Raw genomic sequence first — 27703 nt, 5'->3', positions numbered from 1 at the left:
AATGATATAATGGACTTAATTTAATAAATAACAATAAATGTTTGGTTTTAGGAAAAAAGAATGCTTCATAGATGGTGTGTAAATAGGGATTAATGTTTTTTCTTAAAAAAAGATGAGAGAAAAGGAGTAATACATAACGAGTGCTTGTGCTATGTTCCTTTAAATACATGATTTCATTTAATTCTTACAATAACCCTATGAGTTACAAGTGGTATTGTCCCTTTGCAGTAAGGGGACTGGTTCTGGGAGATCACCGAGCTATTAAGAAGTACAGTTAGGATTCAAAAAGGGAAGGAAAAATAGTCAAAGAAGGTTCTTTGTCTTTACATAAACAAAGAATTTTACTAACAAATCACTTGTTCTCTTTGCCTCAGTCTCTGGTAAAATAAGAGCAACAAATTAAGTGACTCCTCACGTAAGTAAATTGCTCAGGCCTGTCATGCTTACATGTTAGGTAATGAGAATTGCCCTTTAAGCATAAGCTAAAAATGTTCACCGTATATACATTCACAGGACAGGTAATAATAACCCGTTGATCCTTCTATAACTATGATGGCCATGGGTCTACAATTTTCTAGGTCTCAGATTTTCTAGGACAATTCTGGTATCAGATATTTCCTGACTTTTTCATTAGAAAAAAATTTTTGATTAAGGCGTAAAACACCTCTCTGTACAGGAATACAGTTTTTTGTTTGTTTTGTCAAGGGAAGGTCTGCTTTGGACCTTTAGAAAAGGAGTTAGAAGTAAGAGACAGTGGCAAATAACACCAGTGCGGTTGTCCCAGTTAGCTGAACAAGAGAAGAAAGTATTTTGCTGCAGGGAGTGATTCAATTCTGTCAGATTTACTGGGGGATGAAAAGGGTCAGGTCTAAGAATTGAGCATTTGATTTAGCAAGGCAAAGGTCACTGGTAAACCAGGCACTGGGCTAAGCACTTCATGTATATTTAATTTCCCAGTAATCCTGTGAAGTATACTTATTATGTGCAACCAAGATTAAAAGCGATAACTTGCTCCAGGGTATAGGGCTAGTAAGAGCTAGAACTAGGATTTAAACCCAGTAAGGCTCTAGCTCTGCACTCTCCAACACAAGAGCCAGTAGCTACATATGGCTATTTCCATTTCAATTAATCAAAATTAATTGTAAATCTTCCCTAATGAAATCTTGCATTCACATGGAATGTCTAATATAATTTTCATAATAACTCTAAGAAGTACATATTGCTATTATGCTCATATTACTGATGAAATTTCTAAGACCATGAATCAGCATGGGCTGCTCGCTCCTTTCGCCACAATCAATCTGCAACTACAGAAGGGAAAAGAAAATATGAATTCTAGGAACTTATAGACACACACACACAGAAATACACACACACACACACACACACACACACACACACACGACATCCTTGGGATGACAACAACTGGCACCATATCCAATTTGAAGCAGAGTTATTGAAAACGATGTAGTACCAGAAATTCAAAATAAGCATGACATTTATACTTAAGTAAACAAGGGAAGATATTATCAATATAAAATCAAAACAAAAATGATCAAAAAAGGATCAAAAGAAAATATTAGGGATAAAAATAATCACTGAAGTCAATAACTCAATGGATTAATAATAAATCGTAGAGGTACAGCTGAAGAATAACTTAGCGAGCTGGGAGATCAAACTAAGGCCCTCTTCCAGAAGATGGTAGGAAAGGACAGGAAATGCAAAAGAAAAGGTACAAGATGTGCAAGCTAAAAGCGGAAAGGCAAGCATTTAGTAATAACAGTCTCAAAAGGAGGATGAGGTTTTAAAAGAATTATAGATGCCAAGTTTTCAGAATTATACATCAAAAACTGAGGCACAGGGAGGTCAAGTAACTTGAGTCAAGTCAAGATTCAAACCCAGAGACTTCAAGCCCCTAGGCGGTCTTTCCCAAAAGCTCCTGCTTTTAACCGTTATGGAGAGCAAGAAATTCCGCAACAAAGACAGTCAAGAAGGCCTGGGATCAGCTACGCCATCATAAGACTTTGCAGTAACTAAAGGATGACACCCACACTCTCCAATACTGCATACTTTAATACCACTGAAAATGCCTTTCTGTAAACCCGCAGTATTAAGAAGAAAGTGTGAGGATGCGAAGGAAGTGGAACCTTTGCGTACTGTTAATGGGAGTGTTAATCAGTGCCGCCACTATGGAAAACAGTATGGAGGTCCCTCAAACAATGAATAGACCCACTTCTGGGTATTTATTCAAAATAAATGAAAACATTAACTTGAAAAGATATCTGCACCCCCATATTTATCACACCATAATTTACAATGGCTAAGACATGGCAATAATTCACGTGCACACTGATAGATGAATGGATAAATAAAATTACACACACACACACACACACACACACACACAGAGAAATATTATGCAGCAAACAACATGGACGGACCTGGAAGGTATTATGCTTAAGTGGAGTAAGTCTGACTGAGAAAGGCAAGCAGCATATGATCTCACTTACATATGGAATCTTAAAAAGCTGAACTAATACAGAGATTAGAGTTGTGGTTATCAGGAGCTGGGAGTATATGTGTGAAATGGAGAAATGTCTGTCGGAGGGTACAAACTTCCAGTTAAAAGATGAGTAAGTTCTGAGCCTGACTGGAGAGGCTCAGTTGATGGGAGCATTGGCCCATTGATCAAAAAAGTTGCGTGTTTGATTCCTGATCAGGGCACATGCCTACATTGTGGGTTCAGTCCGTGTTCGGAACATGTATGAGAAGCAACCAATTGATGTTTCTCTACCTCTCTCTCCTTCCCTTCCCCTCTAAAATCCATGAGCATGTCCTCGCTTGAGAATTAAAAAAAAAAAAAAAAAGATGTGTAAGTTCCAGTGATGTAATATATGGACAATAATATTCTGGATGTTAACTAGACTTATTGTGGTGATCATTTTGTTATATGTACATGTGTAGAATGATTTTATTATACTCACATGTCAATAATTTGTCAATGTAAAAACAGCTGGAAATAAAAAAGAAAGTGTGAAGGCATATCAAAGGGGAATGCCTCAACTTACTTCTTCCAGAAGTTTAATCACGTGACACGTTAATGTCAGCACAAAGATCCAATGCACTTATCTACGGCATAATTGCATCATCTATGAAATACAAATAAACCACTGGTTTTGTAAAATGGCTATAAAGATTAAGATTCAATACAGTGTCTGGCATAAAAAGCACTCAGTGTTAGCTACTGTTCATTATTATGCTTAATTCAAAGGTTTAGCTGATATTGATTATAAAGGCAAATCATGCCTCTACGTACCTTGGACCCACAATAGTGGTGGGTCTTGTTAAAAGTCCTTGTGAGCTTGGCAGCCTTTTTCATGTCTGCACCTTTCCTACCAGTCTTGATGTGGCTTCTTCTGTAAATCTTTGGTTATAAGACTTCTCTTCAGCTAGTGTTCAGTTGTTTATTCAGGATGATTGTTCTATAATTTAGTTGTAATTCCAGTTTGGTCCTGGGAGAAGGTCTGTATTTAGTTACCCACAAGGGAGCTCTCATAAGACTGTCAGTTGATTTTTCAACAGAAATATTTCAGGCCACAAGGTATTGGCATGAAATGTTCAAGGTGATGAAAAGCAAGGACCTACAACCAAGACTAACTACAGACGAGGGCTGTCATTTACAACTGAGAAAGAAATAAATAGCTTCCCAGACAACAAAAAGCTAAAGGAGTTTGTTACCTCCAAACCGGTATTACATGAAATGCTCAACATCATTAGCCATCAGGGAGATGCAAATAAAAACCACAATGAGCTACCACTTTACACCAGTCAGAATGGCCATCATCAACGAATCAACAAACAACAAGTGCTGGAGAGGATGTGGAGAAATGGGAACCCTAGTGCACTGTTGGTGGGAATGCAGACTGGGGCAGCCACTGTGGGAAGCAGTGTGGAGTTCCTCAAAAAATTAAAAATGCAACTGCAGCAATGAGGGGGAAAGCGGGACACTTGTAACAGAAAAACAATACAAATAAAATAAAATAAAAATGGAACTGCATCATGACCCACCAATCCCACTTCAGGGAACATATCCTAAGAAACCCGAAATACTAATTTAAAAGAATGTGCACATTGCTGCCTTGGCCAGATAGCTCAGCTGGTAAGAGAGTCATCCCGATACACCAAGGTTGTGGGTTCGATATCTGGTCAGGGCATATGAAGGAACCAACCAATGAATGCATTGATAGGTGGAACAAATCAGTATTTCTTTCTTTGTCTCTCACCATGTCTCTCTAAAATAAATTTTAAAATTCTAAAACATAAATATATGCACCCCTATGTTCACTGCGGCCTTGTTAAAAGAGCCAAGAGTTGGAAGCAGCCCAAGTGCCCATCAGCAGATGAGTGGAGAAAAAAAAGCTGTGGCACATGTACACGGTGGAATAGTGCTCAGCTGCAAAAAAGAAGGCAATCCCACTCTTTGCAACAGCGTGGAAGGACCTGGCGATGCTTAACGTAAGTGACGTAAGTCAGGCAGGAAGACAAATACCATGCAACCCCACTCATTTATATGTGGAATCTAATGAGCTAACAAAATAGAAACAGACACACAGAGCACAAGACAGCTTTCGGGAGGAAGGGGCTATTGCATGGCTGGGTGGAAAGATGAAGACATTAAGCGAAACAAACAAACAAACTCATAGGCACAGACAACAGTATGGTGATGACCAGAGGGAAAGGAGGGTGGAGACGTAGAAGATCGTATGGTGGGGATAAACGGTGACCGAAGGAGACTTGGCTTTGGGTGGTGACCACACAATGCAATATACAGACGATGTGTTGTAGAATTACACACCTGAAACCTGTATAATTTTATTTACCAGTGTCATCCCAATAAATTCAATATAAGTTAGAAAAGGAAATACTTCCTGAAGTCTACCCCAAATGCTCCCTAATGAAATCTTGCATTCCACAGCCACCTCTGCTAGCAAGGAGGCCTCATATATGTTGACATTTCCATCAGCAGTGAGTTGTAATAGCTTGCCAGGGTTTAGAAGGCTGATATTTAGGAGCATCACTTGCTCCATGGTCTCTTTAACCCCAACGTTTTCCCTGAAATGCTTGGTGACTTTTGCTCTGTAATACTTTTTCTTGTGTTATAAGGTGATACAACCAAAATAAGATACAGAGCAGCACTTTAAATAAAGTATGGTCAGTCTGTTAACAAGTATTCATTTTGAAGTTTGCGGAGGGACACTAGAAGCACTCCTTCATTTTTAAAAATTACTACAGAGGTATATCAACGGGCTGGTTCTAAGGCAGACAATTCTTCTAAAATTGTATGTATTATTTAAGGGAAGAAAATCCCCAAATGCTAGAAAGGGTAATATTTCATAGTCAAATGCATGCTAACATCATTCAAAGTGATTTAACTACATCTAGTAATTAAATATTATTACATTCCCTCTTGATTAAAATTAATCCCTAAAAGAATATCTGCCTCTTCTGCAAGCTAGCTGAGATTATTGCCTCTGATCCCTAAATAATTTTTAGTCTTCTATTGATCTGTGATGCTAAACTTAATCTTCTCCTAAGGATCAGGATGTCATATGACTCCTGTGCAATTTAAATCTATACTGGTTGCAGAGAAATAAATTGAGTGTAATGACAATGTTAAGAATAACTATGGAAAGAAAACAACAGCTAACCTAAGAGCCCTTGCTATCTGCTAGGCAGTGTACTTTACATGGATTATCTCCTCTGTGAGGTAGGTACTACTATCACCTTATCTTAGTGAGCGAAGTGAGGCCTGGAAAGATTCCCTGGCTTGCCTAAGATTATGCCCTAAAAAAGGGCGGTTGGTAGGTTACTTCCGAAAGGACTATAGGGCTTAAACCGTTTTTTCTTTTTACTTGGCATCTATCATCCCAGCCAACATTGGGTAGGAGACTTATTGCCTATAAAGAAATGGCAGAATTAAAACAACTTCTCTAGAGCTTATTATGATTTCTGGTGATCTATTCTTATTCATATAAATAATTGTTTTTTATACCAGCGAATACAAACATAGAAATTTGTTAAGATGCAGAGAAGTAGGAGACAATGACATCAAATCTCATAGATATTTCAATTATGAGCATGACTCCTTAAAGGTACATGTCAACATCAACAAAAATGGGGTTCACATGCCACCATGTGGTTAATATGCTATAGGTTACTAATATTTGTCCTATAATTAAGTAGGTTCCATTGAACCTTGTTTTCCCCTCAAAAGTAAACACAAGATCCTGAAATAGGTTGATTAGCTATTTTATAGTTCACATCAAATTATTTCAATGAAGTATATTTCTCTCTAATGTTAAACCTTGCATTACCATCTGCTGGCTAATAAAACTGAACAATAACTTATCTGTTGAGTTAACTATGCTTTGAGGTATTAAAACTTGAATAAGTGACTAAAGACAAAAGGAAAAAATTGTACATATACAACACCAGGGCGGAGGAAGCAAACGTAAAACCTCACTTTGGGTACTCTAGTTTAAATGCCCCTTGTATTCTCCCTGTAATTACCAACACACACCCAGCCCACATTTAAAAAGACACATGTAGTACAGTGCTACAAAAAAGAAGTGCCAAAATGTCTGTGTCATTTTATTGACTTTTGTTTTCTTAATAAAGGATACAGAGCTTAGGAAATACATCCACTTCATTATGAAACATGACCTTGACCAAGATTTTCATCTGATATTTGCATAATTCATAAGTTTATTAGCAGAAAAGGTACTTTCCTAAGAAAATTTACATAAGCGTTAAGAGGTTAGATATTACCTTAATATTTGAAAAGCAGTTAAGAATCGCTCAACAAATCTACACCACTATAGACGCGTTAAAACTATTCATAAGTTTAGATCACACTGAAGTTTCAAAACAGCTGAGGAACATTATTACCCTAAACAACTAAATGCCTAAATACATGCATAGACTCTTGGTAGACATGATTGAAGACTTTCTGTTCTCTACCTATGAGTCTGTTCCTATTTAGTTCCCTAGATTGCACATGAATGAAATCATGATACTTTTCTTTCTCCAACTGGCTTATTTCACTTAGCATAATGCTCTCCAGGCCCATCCATGGGTTACAGAGGGCAAGCTTTCCTTTTTATAGCTGCGTAGTATTCCACTGTATAAATGTCCCACAGCTTTCTTATGCACTCTTCTATTGGTGGACACTTGAGCTGCTTCCAAATCTTGGCGACTGTAAATAATACTGCAATGAACACAGGGGTGCACATATTCTTTTGAATTAGTATCTTTGGTTTCTTTGCATATATTCCCAGAAATGGAATTGTTAGGTCACAAGGCAGTTCCATTTCTAATTTTTTGAGGAAATTCCATACCGCTTTCCACAGTGGCTGCACCAGCCTGCATTCCCACCAACAGTGCACTAGGGCTACCTTTCTCCACATCCTCGCTAGCACTTGTTGCTTGTGGATTTAATTATTGTAGCCATTCTGATATGTGTCAGGTGCTATCTCGTTGTCCTTTTAATTTGCATTTCTCTGATGATTAGTGGCACTGAGCATCTTTTAATGTCTATTGGCCATCTCTATGTTCTCTTTGGGGAGGTGTATATTCAGGTTCTTTCCCTAGTTTTTAACTGGATTGTTTGTTTTTGGTGTTGAGCATCTGCAGACCCACCCACTCTGGGAACGATGCCCAGAGCAGTAGCTGGAGGGGCGCTGGTTTGGTGCAGAGGTGGGAGAGGTGCCTGGAAAAGGGGCGAGTGCTGGGCAGGTGGCATTGTTCCCTTTTGGAGCCCTCCCCCACACGCAGAGCCACAACGTGGTGGGGCAGGTCGCCCTGTGCTGACAAGTCCCTGGGGTTCTACCCCTTGCAGTGTGATGGGAGTGACAGCTCTACCTGGGATGCCTGTCAGAATGAGAAGACAGAGAAGTATGGCCCAAAGGGGGGAACGGATCAAGGTTCCAGTGGGAGAACTAAGCGACGAGGAGAGAGCCAACCTCATAGATGAGGAGACAGACAACCTAACAGACACAGAGTTCAAAACACTGGTGATAAATATGCTCACAGGCTTGACAGATATACTTGAGTACGGCAAACGCATAAGGGAAGAAGTGAAGGCTATGCTAACTGAAACGAAGGAAAATCCACACAAAACCTATGGTGAAGGGAAGGAAACCGGGGTTCAAATCAGTGATTTGAAAAATAAGGAAGAAAAAAACAGTCAACCAGCGCAGAATGAGGAAGCAAGAATTGAAAAAAACGAAGAAAACTTCCCAAATTTTGTGAAGGAGATGGACATACAGGTCCGGGAAGCATGGAGGGTCCCGGGTGAGCTGGACCCAGAGTGGGTCACACCAGGACACATCATGATTGAGGTGCCAAAGGTGAAAGATAAAGACAGAGTCTGGGGGGCAGCAAGAGACAAGCGGAGAGTTGCCTATGGGGGGATGCCTATAGGACTATCAGCTGATTTCTCAGAGGACACTTTGTAGGCAAGAAGGGACCGGCAAGCAGTATTCGATGTGATAAAGGCAACCTGCAACCAGGACTACTCTATCCAGCAAAGCTATCATTTAGAATGGAAGGGCAGCTGAAGTGCTTCCCAGACAAGGTGAAGCTAAAGGAGTTCATCATCACCAAGTTATTATATGAAATGTTGAAGGGACTTACTTAAGAAAAAGATCAAAACTATGAACACTAACATGACAACAAACTCACAACTATCAACAACTGAATCTAAAAAATAAAAACAAAATCCAATTAAGCAAAGCAGAACAGGAACAGAATCATCGGTATGGGGATCATTTGGAGGGTTATCAGCTGGGAGGGGGGCGGGGGGAAATGGGGATATGGTGCAGGGATTAAGAAGAATAATCAGTTGGTACAAAATAGGGGGAAGAAGTTAAGAATAACATAGGAAAGGGTGAAGCCAAAGAACTTATATGCACGACCCATGGACATGAACTAAGGGGGGTAGAATTGCTGAAGGGAAGGGGGGTACTGGGCAGAGGGGAGCAAAGGGGAAAAAATTGGAACTACTGTAACAACATAATCAATAAAATATACTTTAAAAAATTTGATTAGAATGTACAGAACAAGAAGAAAGTAAACAAGAGGAGAAATACAGGAAGAGGAATTATATAATAATGACAAACAGGAAGTGATAAGGCAGAAAGATATAATAATTGCATAGCAAGTACAGCAGCCCTCTCTATATCACAGTTCACTTATCGCGGCCTCACTGTATCGCGGGACTTTTTAAAATATTGTATTTCATTATTTATCAAGAATTTTTCACTATATCATGGGATTCTGCGGTCCTGTATACGTATGGTGTTAAAGTGACGTAGGCTTAAGAGTGTGGAATATGTTTAAGAACATAAGTAGTGTTTATAAACATGTGGGAAAGGTTAATAAGGGAGTGGGAAAGGTTAATAAGGCACTGGGAACGGTTTATAAGTGTGTGGGAAGGGTTTCTAAAGCCTTAAAATATATATAAATACTAAAATAAATGTAACGTTCCTACTTCGCATATGTTCACCTATCATGGGGTGGGGGGAGGTTCTGGAATGTAATACCCACAATAAGTAAGGGAATACTGTACATTGAAAATAAACATTTCAGAACTATAAAGGACAAAGAATTATCAAAAAGGGCATGCAATTTAATCATTATTTAGATAATGGCAATTTGAGGGGGAAATGAAAGTATATCACTTTTAGCATCTTTAAAAATTATGTATAGAAAGGAAGGTGTTTGCAACTGCACTATAATAAGAGGAGCCAACTGTGAAATGTCTTTAATAAGAGCAGGCTCAAATACCAAGAAATCCCTCACTATGAATGTAAAAAAACACCTATTTGTACCCATTTTCAGAGAGGAGCAATTTTCAAATTCTTGTTAAAGGAAATAAAAACCAAACAGTAGTGGGCACAGTTACGTAATATTCTAAATATAAGCCCAGTGAACGAAGTTAACATTAGAGCCCCTGCATTGGGCCTGGCACTGCTCTATCGCCACTGCTACCCACATTACTTCAGGACTGCATTACCTTTCTCAGGTGGATAATTTTCATAGCATCCTAACAAGGATCTTAACACCCATTTTCTTTTCTCCAGTCTACCCTGCACATTACTACTGAAAGTGACTCTTCTAAAATGAACATTTGATGTTAGTCTTGTGCTTAAAATCATTAAATAAAGCCCTGGCTGCTGTGGCTCACTGGATTGAGCGTTGGCCTGCGAGCCAAGTGTCGCTGGTTCGATTCCCAGTCAGGGCACATGACTACGTTGCACGTCAGGTCCCCAGTTGTTTCTCTCCCTCTCTATCTCCTTTCCCCTCACTCACTCACTCACTCAATCAATCAATAAATCCTATTGCAAAAAGAAAATCATTAAATAGATCCTACGGCCTATAGAACACAATGTCCAAATTCTTTCACGTCTGTGGTCAGCCTTGGTTCTCACGTCTTCCCGCAGGCCCTGTTACCCTACCACCACTTCTTCATACCCCATCATTTATGTTTAACCACTTGAGACTCCGAAAGCCTGCCACGCCGTTTCATTGTATGTCTTTTTCCTCTGCTTCTGCTCTTGAAGGGCCTTCACCGTCGGCCCTCATAGAAGCGCAAAAAACTACCCTCTCCTATTTTCAACAGCAGTTCAAGTCCTTCTAATGTCAGTTCCCTATCCCAAACTTTTCCAGGACAGAAGCTAGTATTCCTTCGCTGATGCCTATACAGATATCTTTTATGGAGCCTGTAACTTTTATTATATTTACTTGCTTAGGGTACACCTATTAAGACTACAGGCTCCCCAGGAGCAGGAACCTAGTCTTACTTACCAATGTGTGCTTAATAAGCAGCATAATGATTGGCACAACACAGATACCTGAAAAGTTTTTAATCAATGAACGAAAAATTACGCTTCATTATTTAAATTATTCACTACTCACAGATTAAAAGCTACCGCCTATTATCAGTTTTTGAGTTCTATCAATTATTTTCTTGAAATGTCTTACTCACCTCACAATCCTTACCACATTGTATGTCCTCATCTTGCAGTTTTGCTAATTTCCCCAAAGCATACACTCACCATACAACAGCACCATTCATAAACTCATAATGAATACTATTTTAAATTCAAATGCCCCCATGTACCTATCATGACTCTCCATCACCTGGCTCCACCCTACCCATCATACCTTGAGCATGGTGTATACCTTCTTGCCTTTCCTTTTGCCCAATTATTTCATCCTTTCTCAGCTCTTTCTTCCCTAATACAATTAAATACTAACTATTCTTCATGGGCCCATTTGTCTGACTTTTTCTATCAAAACAGTACCTGAATGCCCATCTTCCCCCCTGTTTACCATATATAGTAGTCCCTCCTCATCTACCGGGAAGATGTTTCAAGAACCCCAGTGAATGGCTGAAACTGTGGATAGTACCAAACCCAATATATACTACGTTTTCCCTATACATGCATACCTATATTAAAGTGTAATTTATAACTAGGCACAGTACAAGATTAACAAGAATAACACAATAAAATAGAACAATTACAACAACTTACTGGAATAAAACTCATGTGAATATGGCTGGTGTCTCTCAAAATCTTACTGTACTGCACTTACCCTCCATCTTGTGCTGACGGGAGAGGATAAAGTGCCTGTGTGCTGAGACGCAGTGAGGCAGATGCCATGGGCACTGTGACATAGCACGAGGCTACTACTGACCACCTGACAATATGTCAGAAGGAGTATCATCTGCTTTGGGTGATCTCGGATCATCAGGCCATGATGATGTTGACACTTGGGGAAATCTAATATTTTCACACTGCAGGTTGACCGCAGGTAACTGAAATTGCAGAAAGCAAAACTGCGAACCAGGGGCGCACCTGTACTACAGCAACACCATTCAGTGCCTTCATCCTTTGATTTTTAATACTTTACTTTTCTCTCCACCCTGGCTGGTTTGGCTCAGTGGATTGAGCGTCGGCCTGCGAGCTAAGTGTCGCTGGTTCGATCTTCCAGTCAGGGCACATCAGAGAAGGAAAACTCTGACTCCAAAAAACCTCCGCTGCCTTGCGGCATACCTCTTCAGGGGAAAGGCTAAGGGAGTAAACCCCGACAGAAAATCCGGAGCCGGAGTCCCTAAGGCGGTTTGACGTTGTAGTCAACACCGGCAACTCCTGCGGCGCACCTGAAGCCAAGCTGTATCGACTCCGTCTTTCCCTTGGACCCTTCAGCTGCGAAGAGAGGGGGGGTCTGCTGCATGGGCAACAGCAGACCCTCCATATCACCCTGCCCAGGCTCTGTAGCTTCAGCTTCACTGGAGAGGACACTCCAGCGTCATCGCAAGATGTCGATTCAACACGGGAGGAGACAGATACCGTGTCACTCCCGAGTCGGACTGCACAGCCATTCTCGGCGGTGCAGATAGACTCTTAAGAAGCTACACCATCGTCTCTCGAGACGGACGACTGCCGACGACGACTTTTCTCTCCACAGGTGGACTATCACGTTCTTTAGGTAAATCTTCTATGCATCTTACTGCATCCCCTTTTAGATCCCTGGCAGTGCTTTTAAACCACCTTTTTTTTTTTTTAAGGATTTTATACCAAGTTTATCGAGATAACAGAGAGAAACGGGTTAAAAATAAGACAGAAACTCCCGGTCCACCTTAAGGACCCATAGGAGCAAAGGAAGAAGGAAAAAACGGAAGGGAGGAAAAGCAGAAGGGGAAAGAAGAATGAAGAGGAAAGAAAAACTCCTGATTACCCAGAAGGGCCGATAGGAATATTCTCCACCTATGTTCCCGCAGGTGCCGACGCCACACTTTTCCAGAGATGCATTTTGGTTAAAGTGACTTTATATATCAACACATTCAACAGGTTATTTACATCCCCCCGCTTAGCCCCAGTCAATCTGTCAGGCTAGGTCCATCAACATTTCTCCTGGGAACAAGCAAAGTCCATTTTCATTTCTTACGGGGGAAGCTGGGACCTGCGTTAATTTGCATATGGCTCATTTGCATATCTCGAAAGTCCAGGCTGGCAGTCCAGCCCCTGCCTAACATTAAACCACTTTTTAAGAAGCAGCAACAGCCTCTCTTTAAAGGCCATCTCGCGTTGCAGCCGAAGGTCCGAGCTAAAAGGAGTGAGACTGAAAGGGCCGCCGGGCCGGGCTGGCCTTTGCCCAGGCGCTGAGCCACACGGCAGCCCCGGGGCGCCTCTGCAGATCTCCTGCGGGCCCCCTAGGATACAGTTTGAAAACTACTGGGTTAGGTTCTAGCTCTAACGCTTCTTGGCCACGTGCCCTTGGGTAATCACAGACTGTCTAAGCTTCAGTTTCTTCCGATAATACATATGTATGAGAAAGACCTTCGGAAATTTACAGCTTCCTATAAATTTCAGGGATTTACAACTTTACAATCCATGGGCTACACTGGTTAATATCATACAATCTTGACAGTTACACCGCACAATGGTGTTGTCTGTGAAATCACTCTATATTTTAAAATCCAGCTTCATTTAAAAGTATAGAAAGCGCTCTAAATGCCACCCAATTCTAGGAACCCTGGCTCCTCTGACTTCTCATACTTGGAATTAACTTTCCAATCTCCATTGAGGGGGCAATAAAGTATAATGACTAAGAGTACGTGCTTTGGATTTACGCAGACTTGGGGTGAAGGCCGGCTTCACCACCAATCAAGTGTATAGACGTCGGTAAAATACATAACCTCTCCAAGCCTTCGTTTCCTCACCTCAAAAATGAAAGCGGCGCTCTCCGTGTTGCAGTTGCTGCTACATCAAGGAAGGTACTCTGAACAAGGGTAAGAAACCCAGTAAGAAATCAATACGTTAACTATTGTTTTCCTTTGGGGAAGAGCTGTGGGAGAGTTGAAACACTTTGTGCTAATATAGCATTTAATAATAATTCCCCTTTTCCTTCTTGAGCAAAGAGTAACAGCACCAAAATCAAAATACAGCTAAGTCTACAGCTATAAAAGCATGACATCTATGATGAGCCAGAGTGGCAAGTTATCAAACAGATGGTTTCTTTCCAGATATCCTACAACAATTAAATAGCACTTCTTTCCTGTTGATTTTTTTAATGTTCTTCAAAGCACAGACAATGTCTTGTTCTTGTTGGTATGCCCTCACACAGCATCTCAAGACAGCAAATAATCAATAAATGTTTATCAAACTAAGCAGATTTCATACACTCAGAAATATACCTTATAACAGATAACTTCAAATCACTTACTCCTTTTCAAACTGAAATATTTGCTTCCTAACAGAAATATTAGTAATCAAGGGTATTTCTCATAAAAGTTAAAGGTTTAAAGCTAAGTGAAATTTTAGGAAAGATTCCATTTAGATATATGATCGTTTTCACATTGAAAAGGGATTTCACTCTCCTTAAAATGATAAACATAAACACATGTGCAAGTCCTCAGAAGAATACTTCCTGCCACACACAATTAAGTAACCGATAGGAAAGGTGTTGGAGGTGGAAGAGCTAAACAAAACAAGGCAAATGAACACTGCACAGTTCTTTTAAAATAAGGCAGAGGTATATGTAACCAACATGGAAGGGTGTTCAGGTAACATCTAGCTGCAAAGAGCAAGCCGCATAAGAACATGTCTGGTATGATTCCACTTGTGCTTGTGTGCTTTTTAAAGGTATATAAACACATTTGTTTGCTTATAGAAAATTTTCTGAAGACTATTCAAGAATCCTATTCACATTCTGTAATAATATAATTCGTGTACCCTCACAGAACATCTCAAGTCAGCAAATAATCAATAAATATTGAAAGTCAAATCATTATCAATTTAATATTTCACATCATGGAAACTGAAACTACTCTTTTTTAAAAAGTATTTTAAATGTAATATAAAAATGGTAAATTTAAATCCCCATGTGCCTAAGCCACATAAACATCAGGTTGGTGATTACTAGTGGGAGGGGGTGTAAGGCGACTAAATGGTAATTAAAAAATATAATAAAGATGAAATCCAAAAAAATAAATTAATAAAATTAATAACATAAATTTTAAAAAATTTTACAGGGATTTGATAAAGGTTGTCACAAAGAAAAAAATATTTCCTAAATGCTCTAACAATGAACTTTAAATCAAAGAAAAGTTCAGTGATTAGAAAAACAAAATATTTGCTTACATAGACACAAGGTTTTTAAAAATTCTAAACAATGTTCACGTTTAATCGACATGTACATTAAAGTTAGAGAAATTAATGATTTATATTAGCAGTAATAATTATTCCTATTAACTTTTACTTTAATTAAACGTGTCCAACTATATGAAGTACTTAATACACTTGAGTTTTCTCACAAATGACTGAAGTGACTTTGACAGAGTGACACCATAACGTGGGAGCTGCTTGCCCAATTCTCTTAACAAATATGTGGAACACGAAGTGCCTGAATTTGAAGCCAAGACAACAGGAAAAGGATCTTTCCAAAATGTCTTTTTAGAGAACTACAATAGGTTTAAATATATAAACTCCTTATTTAGATCAGAGAATATATGGTTTTCTCTCATGTTCGGAGAGTCAAAACAGTATCTACTGTCATATTAAATTTCTACATCAACATTAAAAACGGTTTTCTTATCCAAGGACAATGGACCAGAAGACATGTAGATACTAGTCCTGGTTCTGCCTCCTATTAGCTAAAAATTATGGGCAAGCTACTGAGTGTCTCTGACCCTAAGGTTCTCTACTTATAAAATAAGAGGACTTCACTAAATGACCTTTAAGGTCCTTTTCCAAGTCTTACTTGCTTTATGACAGTGAAAAATATCAAATAAGAGACCCTTGTATTGGGGGATTCTTAATTGCTATACGACAACAAAGAATGTTAAGGAAGACACAGCTAAATTTCACAATTTTAAAATTATGTACGCCCTCTGCTGGAGGTTATTGAAAGAGAACCATACATGGGGGAGGGGCAAAAGTAGGTTTACAGTTGTGAGTACGCAAAGTATAGTTTATTCTTGTACTATTGTTTACTAAATTGTATTTTTCCATACAAACAACTGTGAACATATTTTTTCCCTCCCCTGTATTTCCTTTAAGGTTTCTACCCAGAAACCATTTTGTGTAGGGCTGACCTTTTTCTCTGGCGTAAGATATGTATTTCAGGTTACACTACATTTTTGAGCCGTTACATGGAGAACTAACCAAGCACCCTTTCATTGAAACAAAATTTTATGCCCTCTGAAAAATTCTGAAATATACCCTTAGATGACTGTTATAGTAGTAGTAAAATTTACCTTAGTCCCTGTGGACTTTTTGAGCTAATAATCTGAAGATGTTTACCTTTGGTAGCATGGGAGTATCTCTTTTCTTCTTTTTTTCTGAATTAGGGTCATCTAATAAGTCTGGTTCAAAGGTATAAAGTTCAGTAAGCTCATTCATGGTGAAGTGACGCTCAACCTGCTGCTGATCAACAACTCTAAAGGACAGTGACTGCTTAGTTACCTGCCGATCATAAATCTTATCTTCCATGGTTCCCTTTGTAAAAAGAAGAAACGATAAATAAGTAACATTTGTAAAAATAAAATTTAATCAAGTGGAAATATAGTTACTGGTTAATATGAAATGGAAAACTTCATAGTATTTCTCACAAAGTAAACTTTATTAGCAATGCTACTTAATTTATGAAAGATTTCCTTTCTTCAGTGTAGTTCACCTTGACAAAAATCATTCTCCATTATCTTACTAATATGATTCATGTGTTGCTTTACAAATTTCTGAACTGGGCAGATGTAGGAGAGCAGTCAGATACCAAGTGAACAGAAATAAAGGAGTACATAAAATAAGATTTTGGAGGGTTATTGAGTTAGAATGCAAGAGAGCAGCTTAATTTCTTTTCAAAGAACTAAAATAAGCTCCCAACAATCACTATAAACTGCCTCTATATTAAGTCTTTCTATAATTTCAGGAAAATTAATATGACTAAAATGTCACTATTACATATTTAGCATTTAAAACTAGAACATAAAGGAGTTTTTGAGTTAAACAATAGGACAGAGTTTACAGTGTAGTTCACCAATTTCATCATGTACTAAAGATCAAATGAGCAAGGATCTACCAATACAAAGAAGTCTCTGGTTGAGAACCCCAGATCTGTAAGCAGGGGGAAAGGATGGATGCCACCAGTTAAAAGAGCAATGTGATTCTATAAACCTGTATTACACTGAACTGCATCCACCTCTTTGATTTTACTATTTTTCTTCCATTTCAGGATCTGTCTGTTTTTTAAATACCTGAGTTTATATTTAAAGGTAATTACTTTAATATTCTTCCCTAGAAAGTATTATGTATTATTTGTTATTATAAGCTAAAATTTTCTTCTTCTTTACCCACATTTTTCAAATTAAGAGACTCTGGTAGCCACTAAAAATAATGATCATTCGACCTTTATGTCTATAAGCTAATTAGATTTAGTTATTGGCTTTTCTACGTATGCTAAAGGAAAAGAACTATAAATGTTTAACTCCCTGAACCAGCAAAAAACGCTGAATCTGTTTACCCATCAAAACCATCTCAGTCTGAGAAAGTTGACGCTATAGGTACAAATAAACTACAAAACAGAAAATCATGATAGGCAAAAATTGGCTTCTGCTGCTATATGTACAGGAATGATGTTTTCAACTTCATCTCTCCAAAGCATACATGTTATGCACTCCAAGAATATTATCAGTTTCACCCAACATTTCAATATGAAAAAAGAATAAGAATATAAACCATAAACCTACCTGGGCTAAAAACCTATATACATACACAGGTTTAGTTTGTCCAAAGCGATAAACTCTGAATATACTCTGAATGTCATATGATGGATTCCAAGAAGCATCAAATATAATCACTCGATTAGCAGCTACCAGATTGATGCCAAGAGATCCTGCTTTGGTGGAAATGATAAACAATCGTCCTCTGAAAATGAAAATATAAATGCTTTAGTAATGGGCATTTCAAATATATTTTAATTATAATATGACTTCTTAATCCCAAGGCAGTTTTCTGAACAATCAGGAGTTCAGAGAATTCATTTATCACTTACTGAAGAAAAAGACATGTCTAAAGAGTGAGGTTGAAAATTTGCATGCCCAGAAAGATTCTTATTGCTGGAAAATGAAGTAGTCTGAATTAGGAATAAAGATAAATATTGAAATCCCATGTTTATAATATATTAAAGGTACTTACACATTTCTAGGTAAATCTAAAAATAGTCTGTGTATACCTCAACAGTCCGTATTGCGATCAGTACTATTATGAGCGCTAAGTACGTCAAAATGAAGGCCAGCGCCCCAGGAGCTGAGTGATATGCAATTACCATATAGTATAATGAAAATAAGGAGAGAAGTTCGATACATTCAGGTACTGGGGAGGCTAAAATAGGATCAAGAAGACAGAGAGCTCTATAGGAAGAATGTGCTCCGGGGAAAAAAAAACAATGAAACTGGGACATAACCCGCTGCGTCAGAACACAAGACTATACTTCTGTAGAAGAATCTGGGAATGAGTGATGGGTTCACAGAAAACTAAGCAAGTGGGAAAAAACTTGACTTCAACAAAAATGAACACATACACAAAAAAACTGAAAGCAGTCAGAGTATGTCAAATGGCTTCAGCATGACTATTTACATAGTCACAATGAAGTAAATACTCTAAGTTGATTTAGGCAAATATTATGAAAAAATATATTGTGAAAAGGAGAGGAAAAGTGTTTTGTGTGCATGTGGGTCAATTCCCACCTTAGCTGGTAGAAAGGCTTTATGTAAGTAAATACCACAAGAATTGCCAAGAGTTGTTATTAGTTACCTGCAAGAGTAGAAATCATGAGTAAGAAAGGGTTGCTCAAGGGACTTGTGAGCATTTCCTCAAATTTCTTGGTAAACATCACGCTTGGTAGCTGAATAATATTTCATTTTATGAGTATATAGTTTGTTCACTGTTGGCAACTCAGAGTGAGAAAATCCCTGGAACATAATAAGCTCTCAACAATTTCCCTAAATGCCTTTAGACACCAAGCCATATAAGAACATAAGGTGGAAAACAAAAACTATATATAACACAGAGGACTAAATTATACTCTGGCTTTTCAATTATTTGCAGTACAATTAAAAATCTATGGTATTGCCCTGGTTGGTGGATTGAGCGCCGGCCTGTGAACTGGAAGGCTGCTGGTTCTATTCCCAGGCAGCGCACATGCCTGGGTTGCAGGCCAGGTCCTAAGTTGGGGGCACCAGATAGGCGCTGATAGGTGTTTCTCTCTCTCTCTTTCTCCCTCCCTTCCCCTCTCTCTAAAAATAAATAAATAAAACCTTAAAAAGTAAAAAATAAAAATATGGTATTATTGTATGTGTGGAAAAAAGGCTGTAGAACCTTATTAGGTATAACTGAGGCTCCATTAAAAAACAAAACTTACATACATACAATGTTAATACTGGATATCCCCAGTCACTACAAATACTGTAATTATTTGTTCTTTATACTTCTCTAATAATACATACTCATTACACAGAACAAACTGTGCTTTCTTTAATTAGTGGATATATATATGTAAGGGTTTATGGGCAAATGCTGCCCTCAAATTACTGCACTTATTTATACCTATTCCACACCAGCAAAAGGATCAAACATACAGAATACTATCAACTGCAGAAGTTAAAAAGACACACACACACACACACATACAGCCCTTTACGTTATCCCTCAGGATTTACAACCTACCCATAACCCTAATTACCTGGCAACCACTAATCTGTTCTCTGTCACTATAATTCTGTCACACCAAGAAGGCCACATAAATGGAATCATACAGTGTGTGACCTCGGAACACTGGCGTTCTTCACTTAGTATAAAGCCCATGTGAGCCATGCCAGTTGTTGTTTGGATCAATATCAATCGCTCATTCTTTTTCATTGCTGAACAGTATTCCATTATATGGAGATACCACCATTTACTTATCCATTCACATATTGAAGGTTATCTGGTTTGTTTACAGTTTTGATGATTACAAATAAAGATGCTATGAACATCTATGAATGGGTTTCTATGTGAAAATACGTTTTCAGTTCTCTGGCATAAATATTAAAGAATGTGACTGCAGAGCTCCACGGTAAGCATATGTTTAATTGTTCGGTTTTCTTTTTCAAAGTACCCAATTGTTTTTCAGGAATAGTGGTGGTGGTGTTTTACATTCTCACCAGCACTGCAGGAGATACCAAGTTTCTCTGTATCCTTGTCAACATTTGGTATTGTCACTATTTTTCATTTAAAATATTCAGGATAGTCAAAGATATCATTGGGTAGTGTAACAGCATAAAAAAGACCCAGGCAGAAATGAAGCTTGCATTAAATGAAATAAAGAAAAATCTACAGGGAATCAACAGTGGAGAGGATGAAGCCAGGAGTCAACTCAACAATTAGGAACATAGAAAGAAAAAAGCATTCAATCAGAACAGCAAGAAGAAAAAGAGTTAAAAAAAAAAAAAAAACAAGGATGCTATAAAGAGTCTCTGGGACAGCTCCAAATGTATGAACATCTGAATCACAGGGGTACCAGAAGGAGAAGAGGAAGAAATTGAAGACTTACTTGAGAAAAATAATGAAAGAAAACTTCCCTAATTTGGCAAAGGAAATAGATATACACGTGCAGGAAGCACAGAGAGTCCCAAATGAGGTGGACCCAAAAATGACCACACCAAGACACATTGTAATTAAAATGCCAAAGGTTAAAGATAAAGAGAGAATCTTAAAAGCAGCAAGAGAAAATGAGACAGGAGGAAGTTAAGAACAGTATAGGAAATGGAATAGCCAAAGAACTTATATACATGACCCATGGACATGAACTAAGGGAAGGGACTGCTGGAGGGAATGGGGGTACCAGGTGAAGGGGAGGAACGGGGGTAAAATTGGGACAACTAAAATAGCATAATCAATAAAAAATATTTTTAAAAAATAAAAATAAGGCCCTGGCTGGTGTGGCTCAGTGGACTGAGCACCAGCCTGCGAACCAAAGGGTCTCTGGTTCGATTCCAGGTCAGGGCACATGCCTGGCTTGTAGGCCAGTCCCACAGTTGGGGGCGTGCAAGAGGCAACCACACATTGCTGTTTCTCTCCCCCTCTTTCTCCCTCCCTTCTTCTCTCTAAAAAATAAATGAATAAAATCTTTAAAAAATTAAAATGAATAAATTATATAAAGAATTTTAAAATTTCAACAATAAAAAAGCAAGTAATCTGCCCTGGCTTGGTGGCTCAGTTGGTTAGAGCATTGTCCCACACACCAAAAGGCTGCAGGTTCGATTGTGGGTCAGGGCACATACATAGGTTGCAGGTTCAATCCCTGGTTAGGGCATGTATGGGAGACAACCAACAGGTGTTTCTCTCTCTCTCCCCCCCCCCACTCCCTTCTCTCTCTCTAATCAGTAAACATATCTTTGGGTGAGGATTAAAAAAAAAAAAAAAAAGCAAGCAATCCAAATGGAAAATGGGCAAAAGACATGAAGAGACATTTCACCAAAGAGATTAAGACACATGTGGCAAATAAACACATAAGATAGTTCAATATAACCAGCCATCGGGGAAATGCAAATTCAGACCACAATGAGATACCACTCACTACACACCCATCAGAAGAGCTAAAATTAACATCAGTGATAACCCGAAATGCTGGTGAGGATGCAGGGAAACTTGATCTCTCACACCTCACTGGTGGGAATATAAAATGATGCAGCCACTCTGAAACACTGTTAGGCAACTTCTTTAAAAACCTAAATAGTCACTTACCATGCAACCTAGCAATCGTACTCCTGGGCATTTATCCTAGAGAAATGAAACCTTAAGTCCACATAAAACCTGTACATAATGTTCATAGCTGCTTTAATTGTAATAAGCAAACCTGTAAACAACTAAAATGCCCTGCAATAGATGTACCATTTGTATTAAACAAACTGGTACATCCCTCCCACGGAATACTGCTCTGTGATAAAAAGGACCAGGCTACTGATATATACAACTTGGATGGAAATAAGGGCATTATGCTGAGTGAAAAACGCCAACCTCCAAAAATCACAAATACGATGATATAATCTATACAACCGTCTCAATTTGACAAAATTATAAAAGATGGCAAACAAATTAGTTATTGCCAGAAGTTTGGGACAGTGGCAAAGCTGGTGGTAAGAATGGGTGTGACTGTAACAGAGTAGTAAGAGAACAATCTGTGGTGATGGAATATTTCTGTACCTTGATTGCAGTGACCGTTATAGAAATATCTACATATGTGACAGATACGCACATGCACTGATATATTCAAGTACGTAAAATAACTATCAGAGAAAATTAAGTGATGGGTTCTTAGGCCCTCTCTATACTATCTTTGTAAGTTCTTGTGAATCTATAATTATTTCTAAGTAAACTGGTCATGAAAGCTAAAATGCTATGACAGAAATCATATGCTACTGTGATATTTACAAATTTGGGAAACTGAGAAAGTCAAAGGTTTAGTTTAACTTTGACAAATTAGATTAAGGTTGCTCAGTTAATAAAATTACTTCTTCACACAAAAATTTTAAAGACAGAGTAAACACAATATAATAGTGTATCCATTCCTTTTTTTTTTTTTAAGAGAGAGAGAGGGGAAGGGAGGGAGAGATACATCGATGTGAGAGAGAAACATGACATCTATTGGTTGCCTATAGTACACACCTGACCGGGGATCAAACCTCCAACCCAGGCATGTACCCTGAACCAGGAATCAAGCCTGCAACCTTTTGTTTTATGGAACAACACCCAACCAACTGAGCCACACCAGACAGGGCTGGATTTTTTCTTTAAACAGTTATTTAAACATATGCTTTTATAACTTTACTGTACTTAAATCATCCCTCCCAGACTCTATAGATTTTGAACACCTAATAGGATATTGTATAATCTTCCTATGGCGTAACTGTAATTTCTCTATCTCTACCCCTAGGTATATAATTCAAGACTCTGCTAGAATTAAAACACGTTTTATATACACATTTTATATCTTTCACACTTTAAACCATTTATGAAAGCATTCCTTAAGCCACCTTGTCATTAAACTAACTCCATCTCTTTGTCCTTTTCTTAAAGGCCATGCTTTCACACATGTGTATGCGTGTGTACATATGCTTAATGTATGGTATATACATTTTTCTCTTCCAAATGAAGTTCAAGTCTGTCAATTGCTAACAGAAGCAACGTCAACAACACAAATATAGCACAGCCTGTACCTACAGTGGCTTAAAGTACAGCTGACCCCTTAACAACATGGATTTGACCTGTATGGATCCAATTATAGGCAAAATTACATGTATTTTTGCTTCCTTGTGATTTTCCTAATAACATTTTCTTTCCTCTAGCTTACTTTATTATAAGAACACAATATATAGTACCTATGACATACAAATATACACACATAACACTTCCTGTGTTATCACTAAGGCTTCCAGTCAATAGTGGGCTATTAGTAGTTAATTTGGGGGGACTGAAAAGTTATAGGTGGATTTTCAAATGTTGGTGTCTCTGCCACACTACTCAAAAGTCACCAATATATGACTCCAACTTCTACAATAAATATAAACCCCATGGCAGATTTGTCACCAAAGATGATAACGAATGGCAAATAAGCACATGAAAAGATACCCTACATCAATTATCATTAGGGAAATGCAAATTAAAAACTCGTGAGATACCATTACATACCCATTTAGCATGGACAAAATATTTTTTTTAAAAAAACACAATTACACCAAGTACTAACAAGGACAAAGAGCAACTAGAACACTCTTACATTGCTGGTGAAAATGAAAAATTAGACAACCACTTTGAAAACTACCAGTTTCTTACAGAACTAAACATAAATTTACTATACAACCAGGTATTGCACTCCTGGAGTTTTATTTCACTTGGGTAAATATGTATGGATCACACAAAAACTTATACACGAATGCTTACAGCAACTTGAATTCCATAACCTAGAAACAACTTTAATGTCTTTCAAGTACAAATAAATTATAATACATCCACAGAATGTATTATTACTCAACAATAAAAAGGAACTAACTATTGACATATATAACAATATGGATGAATCTCAAATGTATTTTGCTTTGGGAACGGCGTGAGACTCAATAGGCTACAAAACATGATTATGAGCAAATTTTCTTGAGGAGTGATGAAATCATTCTATATCTTGACTGCATCTACAATTGTCAAAAATTGTCTAAGTATACACTAAAAAGAGTGAATTCTACTGTATGTAGATTTGAAATTATTTTTCATAACTCTACACAAACAGAAAAGGTTTCCTACCTCACGTTAGTTTCATCATTAAATTCTTCAGCCCATTTCTTCCTTGACTGTGCAGTAGTAGAGCCATCTAAACGGTAATAGTCGATGTTTCTGAGCCATTTCCCTTCACCTGAAAGGTTAACAAGAAAAAGAGATTTGATATATCATGTTCTGTTAGTAATAAGAGATTTTCTTCCTTGCTTACCATTTAAAAGCTGGTTATATATATTCTATTTGCATAGCAAAACAACATTTTTAATCAAGTGGAAACTCACTGTAATGCAAATAAATTCACCACTCATTTCCTTCTAATAGATATTGAGGAACAAAGGTAAAAGTGTGTCATCTACATGTGAATTTCTTACAAAATTTCCTTGATTAGAATTCTTGAAAACTGTCAAAATAGCCCTGGCTGGTGTGGCTCAGTGGACTGAGCACTGGTCTGTGAGCCAAAAGGTTGCAGGTTCAATTCCCAGTCAGGGCACATGCCTGGCTTGCAGGTCAGGTCCCTCGTTGGGTACATGTGAGAGGCAACCAACTGATGTATCTCTCACACATTAATGTTTCTCTCCCTCTATTTCTCCCTCCCTTCTCCTCTCTCTAAAAAGTAATGAAATATTTTTAAAAAACTGTCCAAGTATGTTAATTTGTATTATGTCCATAAAGCTTGCTTTTAACTAAATCTTATTAACCAATTGATACTGATCAGATAAAAAACAGAGACATATAATACAATTATTCATTCACTGAACAAATATTTACTGAGTGCCTATTATGTGCCAAAACTATTCAGTAGCCTAGCAACAAATATCAGTATATGTTTCTATTTTATGACGATTATGTGTGTGTATAAGTAAAGGAACGCAATTTTATAAGTTAAACAATGTTCAGACACATTGCCTTTTGTAGTGAAGTGAAATTTTACCCAATACCTACACTGATATTAAGTTACCAAGGGATTAAACTTACCACATAACCTTATACATAATTTCTATCCTAGTTATTTAACTTTCAACATAATACTATTTAACATCCTAGAAAAAAATGTTCCCATTATTTTTTCAATTAATTTATTGTTGTTCTATTACAGTTGACCCATTTTGTCCCATTGTTCTCCCCAACTCTGCCCACCAGAAAAATTCTTTTCACACCCTACAGTCTTAACACAAAAGTTATCATAACTGACCTAAAAATTAGGTCCTTTTTTTAAATGTGTTTTTTGACGTTTACTATAGATTTCCCTGTATCTTCACCTAAATTGACATCTTAGTATTTCCTTGCTGAAAATTCACTAATGGCTTAGAAAGGCAGCTTATTTAAGTTTATTTCTTTCAACTGGAAAAAAAGGCATACACAGCTAAGAAAAAATGAATTTGACTGAGACAGTTGGAGAACAAGGTAAGAGTCTGAAGGGACATTTGCATGAACTATTCACTTAACAGGATAATTATTCAAGTAAATATGCTAATTATAACTGAAAAGAATATATAAATATTTTATAAATATTTCAAGATACTTTTCCATGATAATACAAATGAATATTCTGTACTACTACTACTGTGAATCCTACATATAAAAACAAGATACAGAGGTACAGATTAGTAACCAAGAATATACATCTTAGAATCAGACTCCCTGAGTTTAATCCCAGTTTCATCATTTACTGGCATTTTCTCTTAGGTTAAAGTAATTAAAATCCTGATGTTTCAGTGTTTTTATCTTTACGAAATGGGAGATAACCAGAGTACCTATTGCATAGGATTATTGTTTATTAACTGAATATAAGAAAAAAGACCACTTAGGACAGTACTTGTCACAAAGTAATTAAACTTTTTGAGTACTTAATATTGTCACTGAAGATTCCATAGCAAATCCTATCTGTCTCTATTACAGCACACATATGAGTTTCGTGCCTCTCTATAACATGATTTCCTGCAATACCCCTTGAACCTAACTTCAGCACAATACTAGTAGTCATAGCAGTAGTAGTAATACTAGTAATAGCAGCACTGGAAGTAGTACTAGGTACTCAAAAAATAAACTGAATTAATTAGTGGTTAAAACAAATATTTGCTGAAAAAAATTATACAATTAGATGTGAACTAACAAGTATGTGGGAAAATATTCAATCTTATCAGTGGTCAGAAAAATATAAATTAAACAAAAACAACTATTCTTACGCATAAAAGATGAAGAAAATATAATTATAGTACTACCGGTATATAGTAAAATGGGTACTTTCCACTTTTTCATGGTGGTAGAGTAAATTGATATAACTGCTTATGTAACATAGCCTTTAAGATAATGAAGAACTGTCAGGACATAAAATCTAACTAACAAAACTAATACATAGTGATAATAAAAAATATATATTTACAGATCTGGTCAAGATGGTAGATTAGGAAAAACACTGTGCTTGCCTCCTCCCACAACCACACCAATATTACAACTAAATTATAGAACAACCATCTTGAAAACCACCTCCAGACTAGCTGAACAAAAGTCCTGTAACTAAGGATATAAAGGAGGAGCCACATCCAGACTGGTAGGAGGAGCAGAGAGGCAAAATTGGCTGGACATATTGGCTGTGGAAGTAATCCCTGAGAAGCAAAAGGTGCCAGCCCCACACTAGGCACCCCAGCCCAGAGCACCAGTGCCAGGAAGAAGGGTCTCCACAATGTCTGGTTGTGACAATTAGTATTAATTCCATCTGAATGAGACAGAGAGCTGCTGTAGACCCAGGTGTCCTCTTACAGGGCCCACACATAGAGTCACACACACTCGTCCTATGCTCCAATGGAGGGACAGCAGGTAGAAAAGTGCCAGGGACGTTCAGGAGGGAACTAAATTTTCTGGCTTCAGCGATGACTGGAGTGACTGCTTTGCCCTGGACAAAAGTGTTGGCAGGAATCATTGTTCCTTTGTTGAGCCCCCCACCCCCCACCAGGCTGTAGGCACAGGTAAGTGCCCAATGTGAATCTCCATGGACCTAACACTAGTCACCCCGTCCCAGCATTCCTTGAAAACAGGCCCCAGCCAACTAGCACACCTGTCTGAACCTCTTTCAGCAGCTGTTCACACAAGCGGCTGGCGTCCATCAGTGCTATAGACTTTTGAAAAATCTATCGAAAGTCCATAAACACCAAACACACTTGATGACCGACTGCAGACAACAACAGGGCACCACACAACTGACAACCCTTTAACCAGACTCATCAAGAAAAATAGAGAGGATCCAAATGAAGTCAGAACTAAAAAGAGGTGACAACTTCACCCACCTGGAAGAAATGTATAAAATCCTAGAAACATATAATCTTCCAAGA

General features: G+C 37.9%; 1 protein-coding gene across 5 annotated transcripts in view; it reads right to left on the bottom strand.

The window, feature by feature from the left end:
• ATRX (ATRX chromatin remodeler) overlaps positions 1–27703 on the bottom strand; it is a 166213-nt gene that overhangs the window by 13372 nt on the left and 125138 nt on the right. For all 5 annotated transcript variants that reach the window (XM_090265392.1, XM_090265393.1, XM_090265394.1 and 2 more), the window contains 3 exons: positions 24402–24510; positions 17813–17990; positions 16371–16565 (listed from right to left, as the gene is read on the bottom strand). In XM_090265392.1, the coding sequence (XP_090121518.1) occupies positions 16371–16565; positions 17813–17990; positions 24402–24510 (482 nt within the window). The remainder of the gene's footprint in view (positions 1–16370; positions 16566–17812; positions 17991–24401; positions 24511–27703) is intronic.

The sequence above is a fragment of the Furipterus horrens genome, unplaced genomic scaffold (genome assembly GCF_987537825.1).
Source record: "Furipterus horrens unplaced genomic scaffold, mFurHor1.1.pri manual_scaffold_17, whole genome shotgun sequence".
Taxonomy (NCBI): Eukaryota; Metazoa; Chordata; class Mammalia; order Chiroptera; family Furipteridae; genus Furipterus; species Furipterus horrens.
The sequence above is the reverse complement of the archived record's forward strand: the minus strand, read 5'-3'. Positions and strand labels throughout refer to the sequence as shown.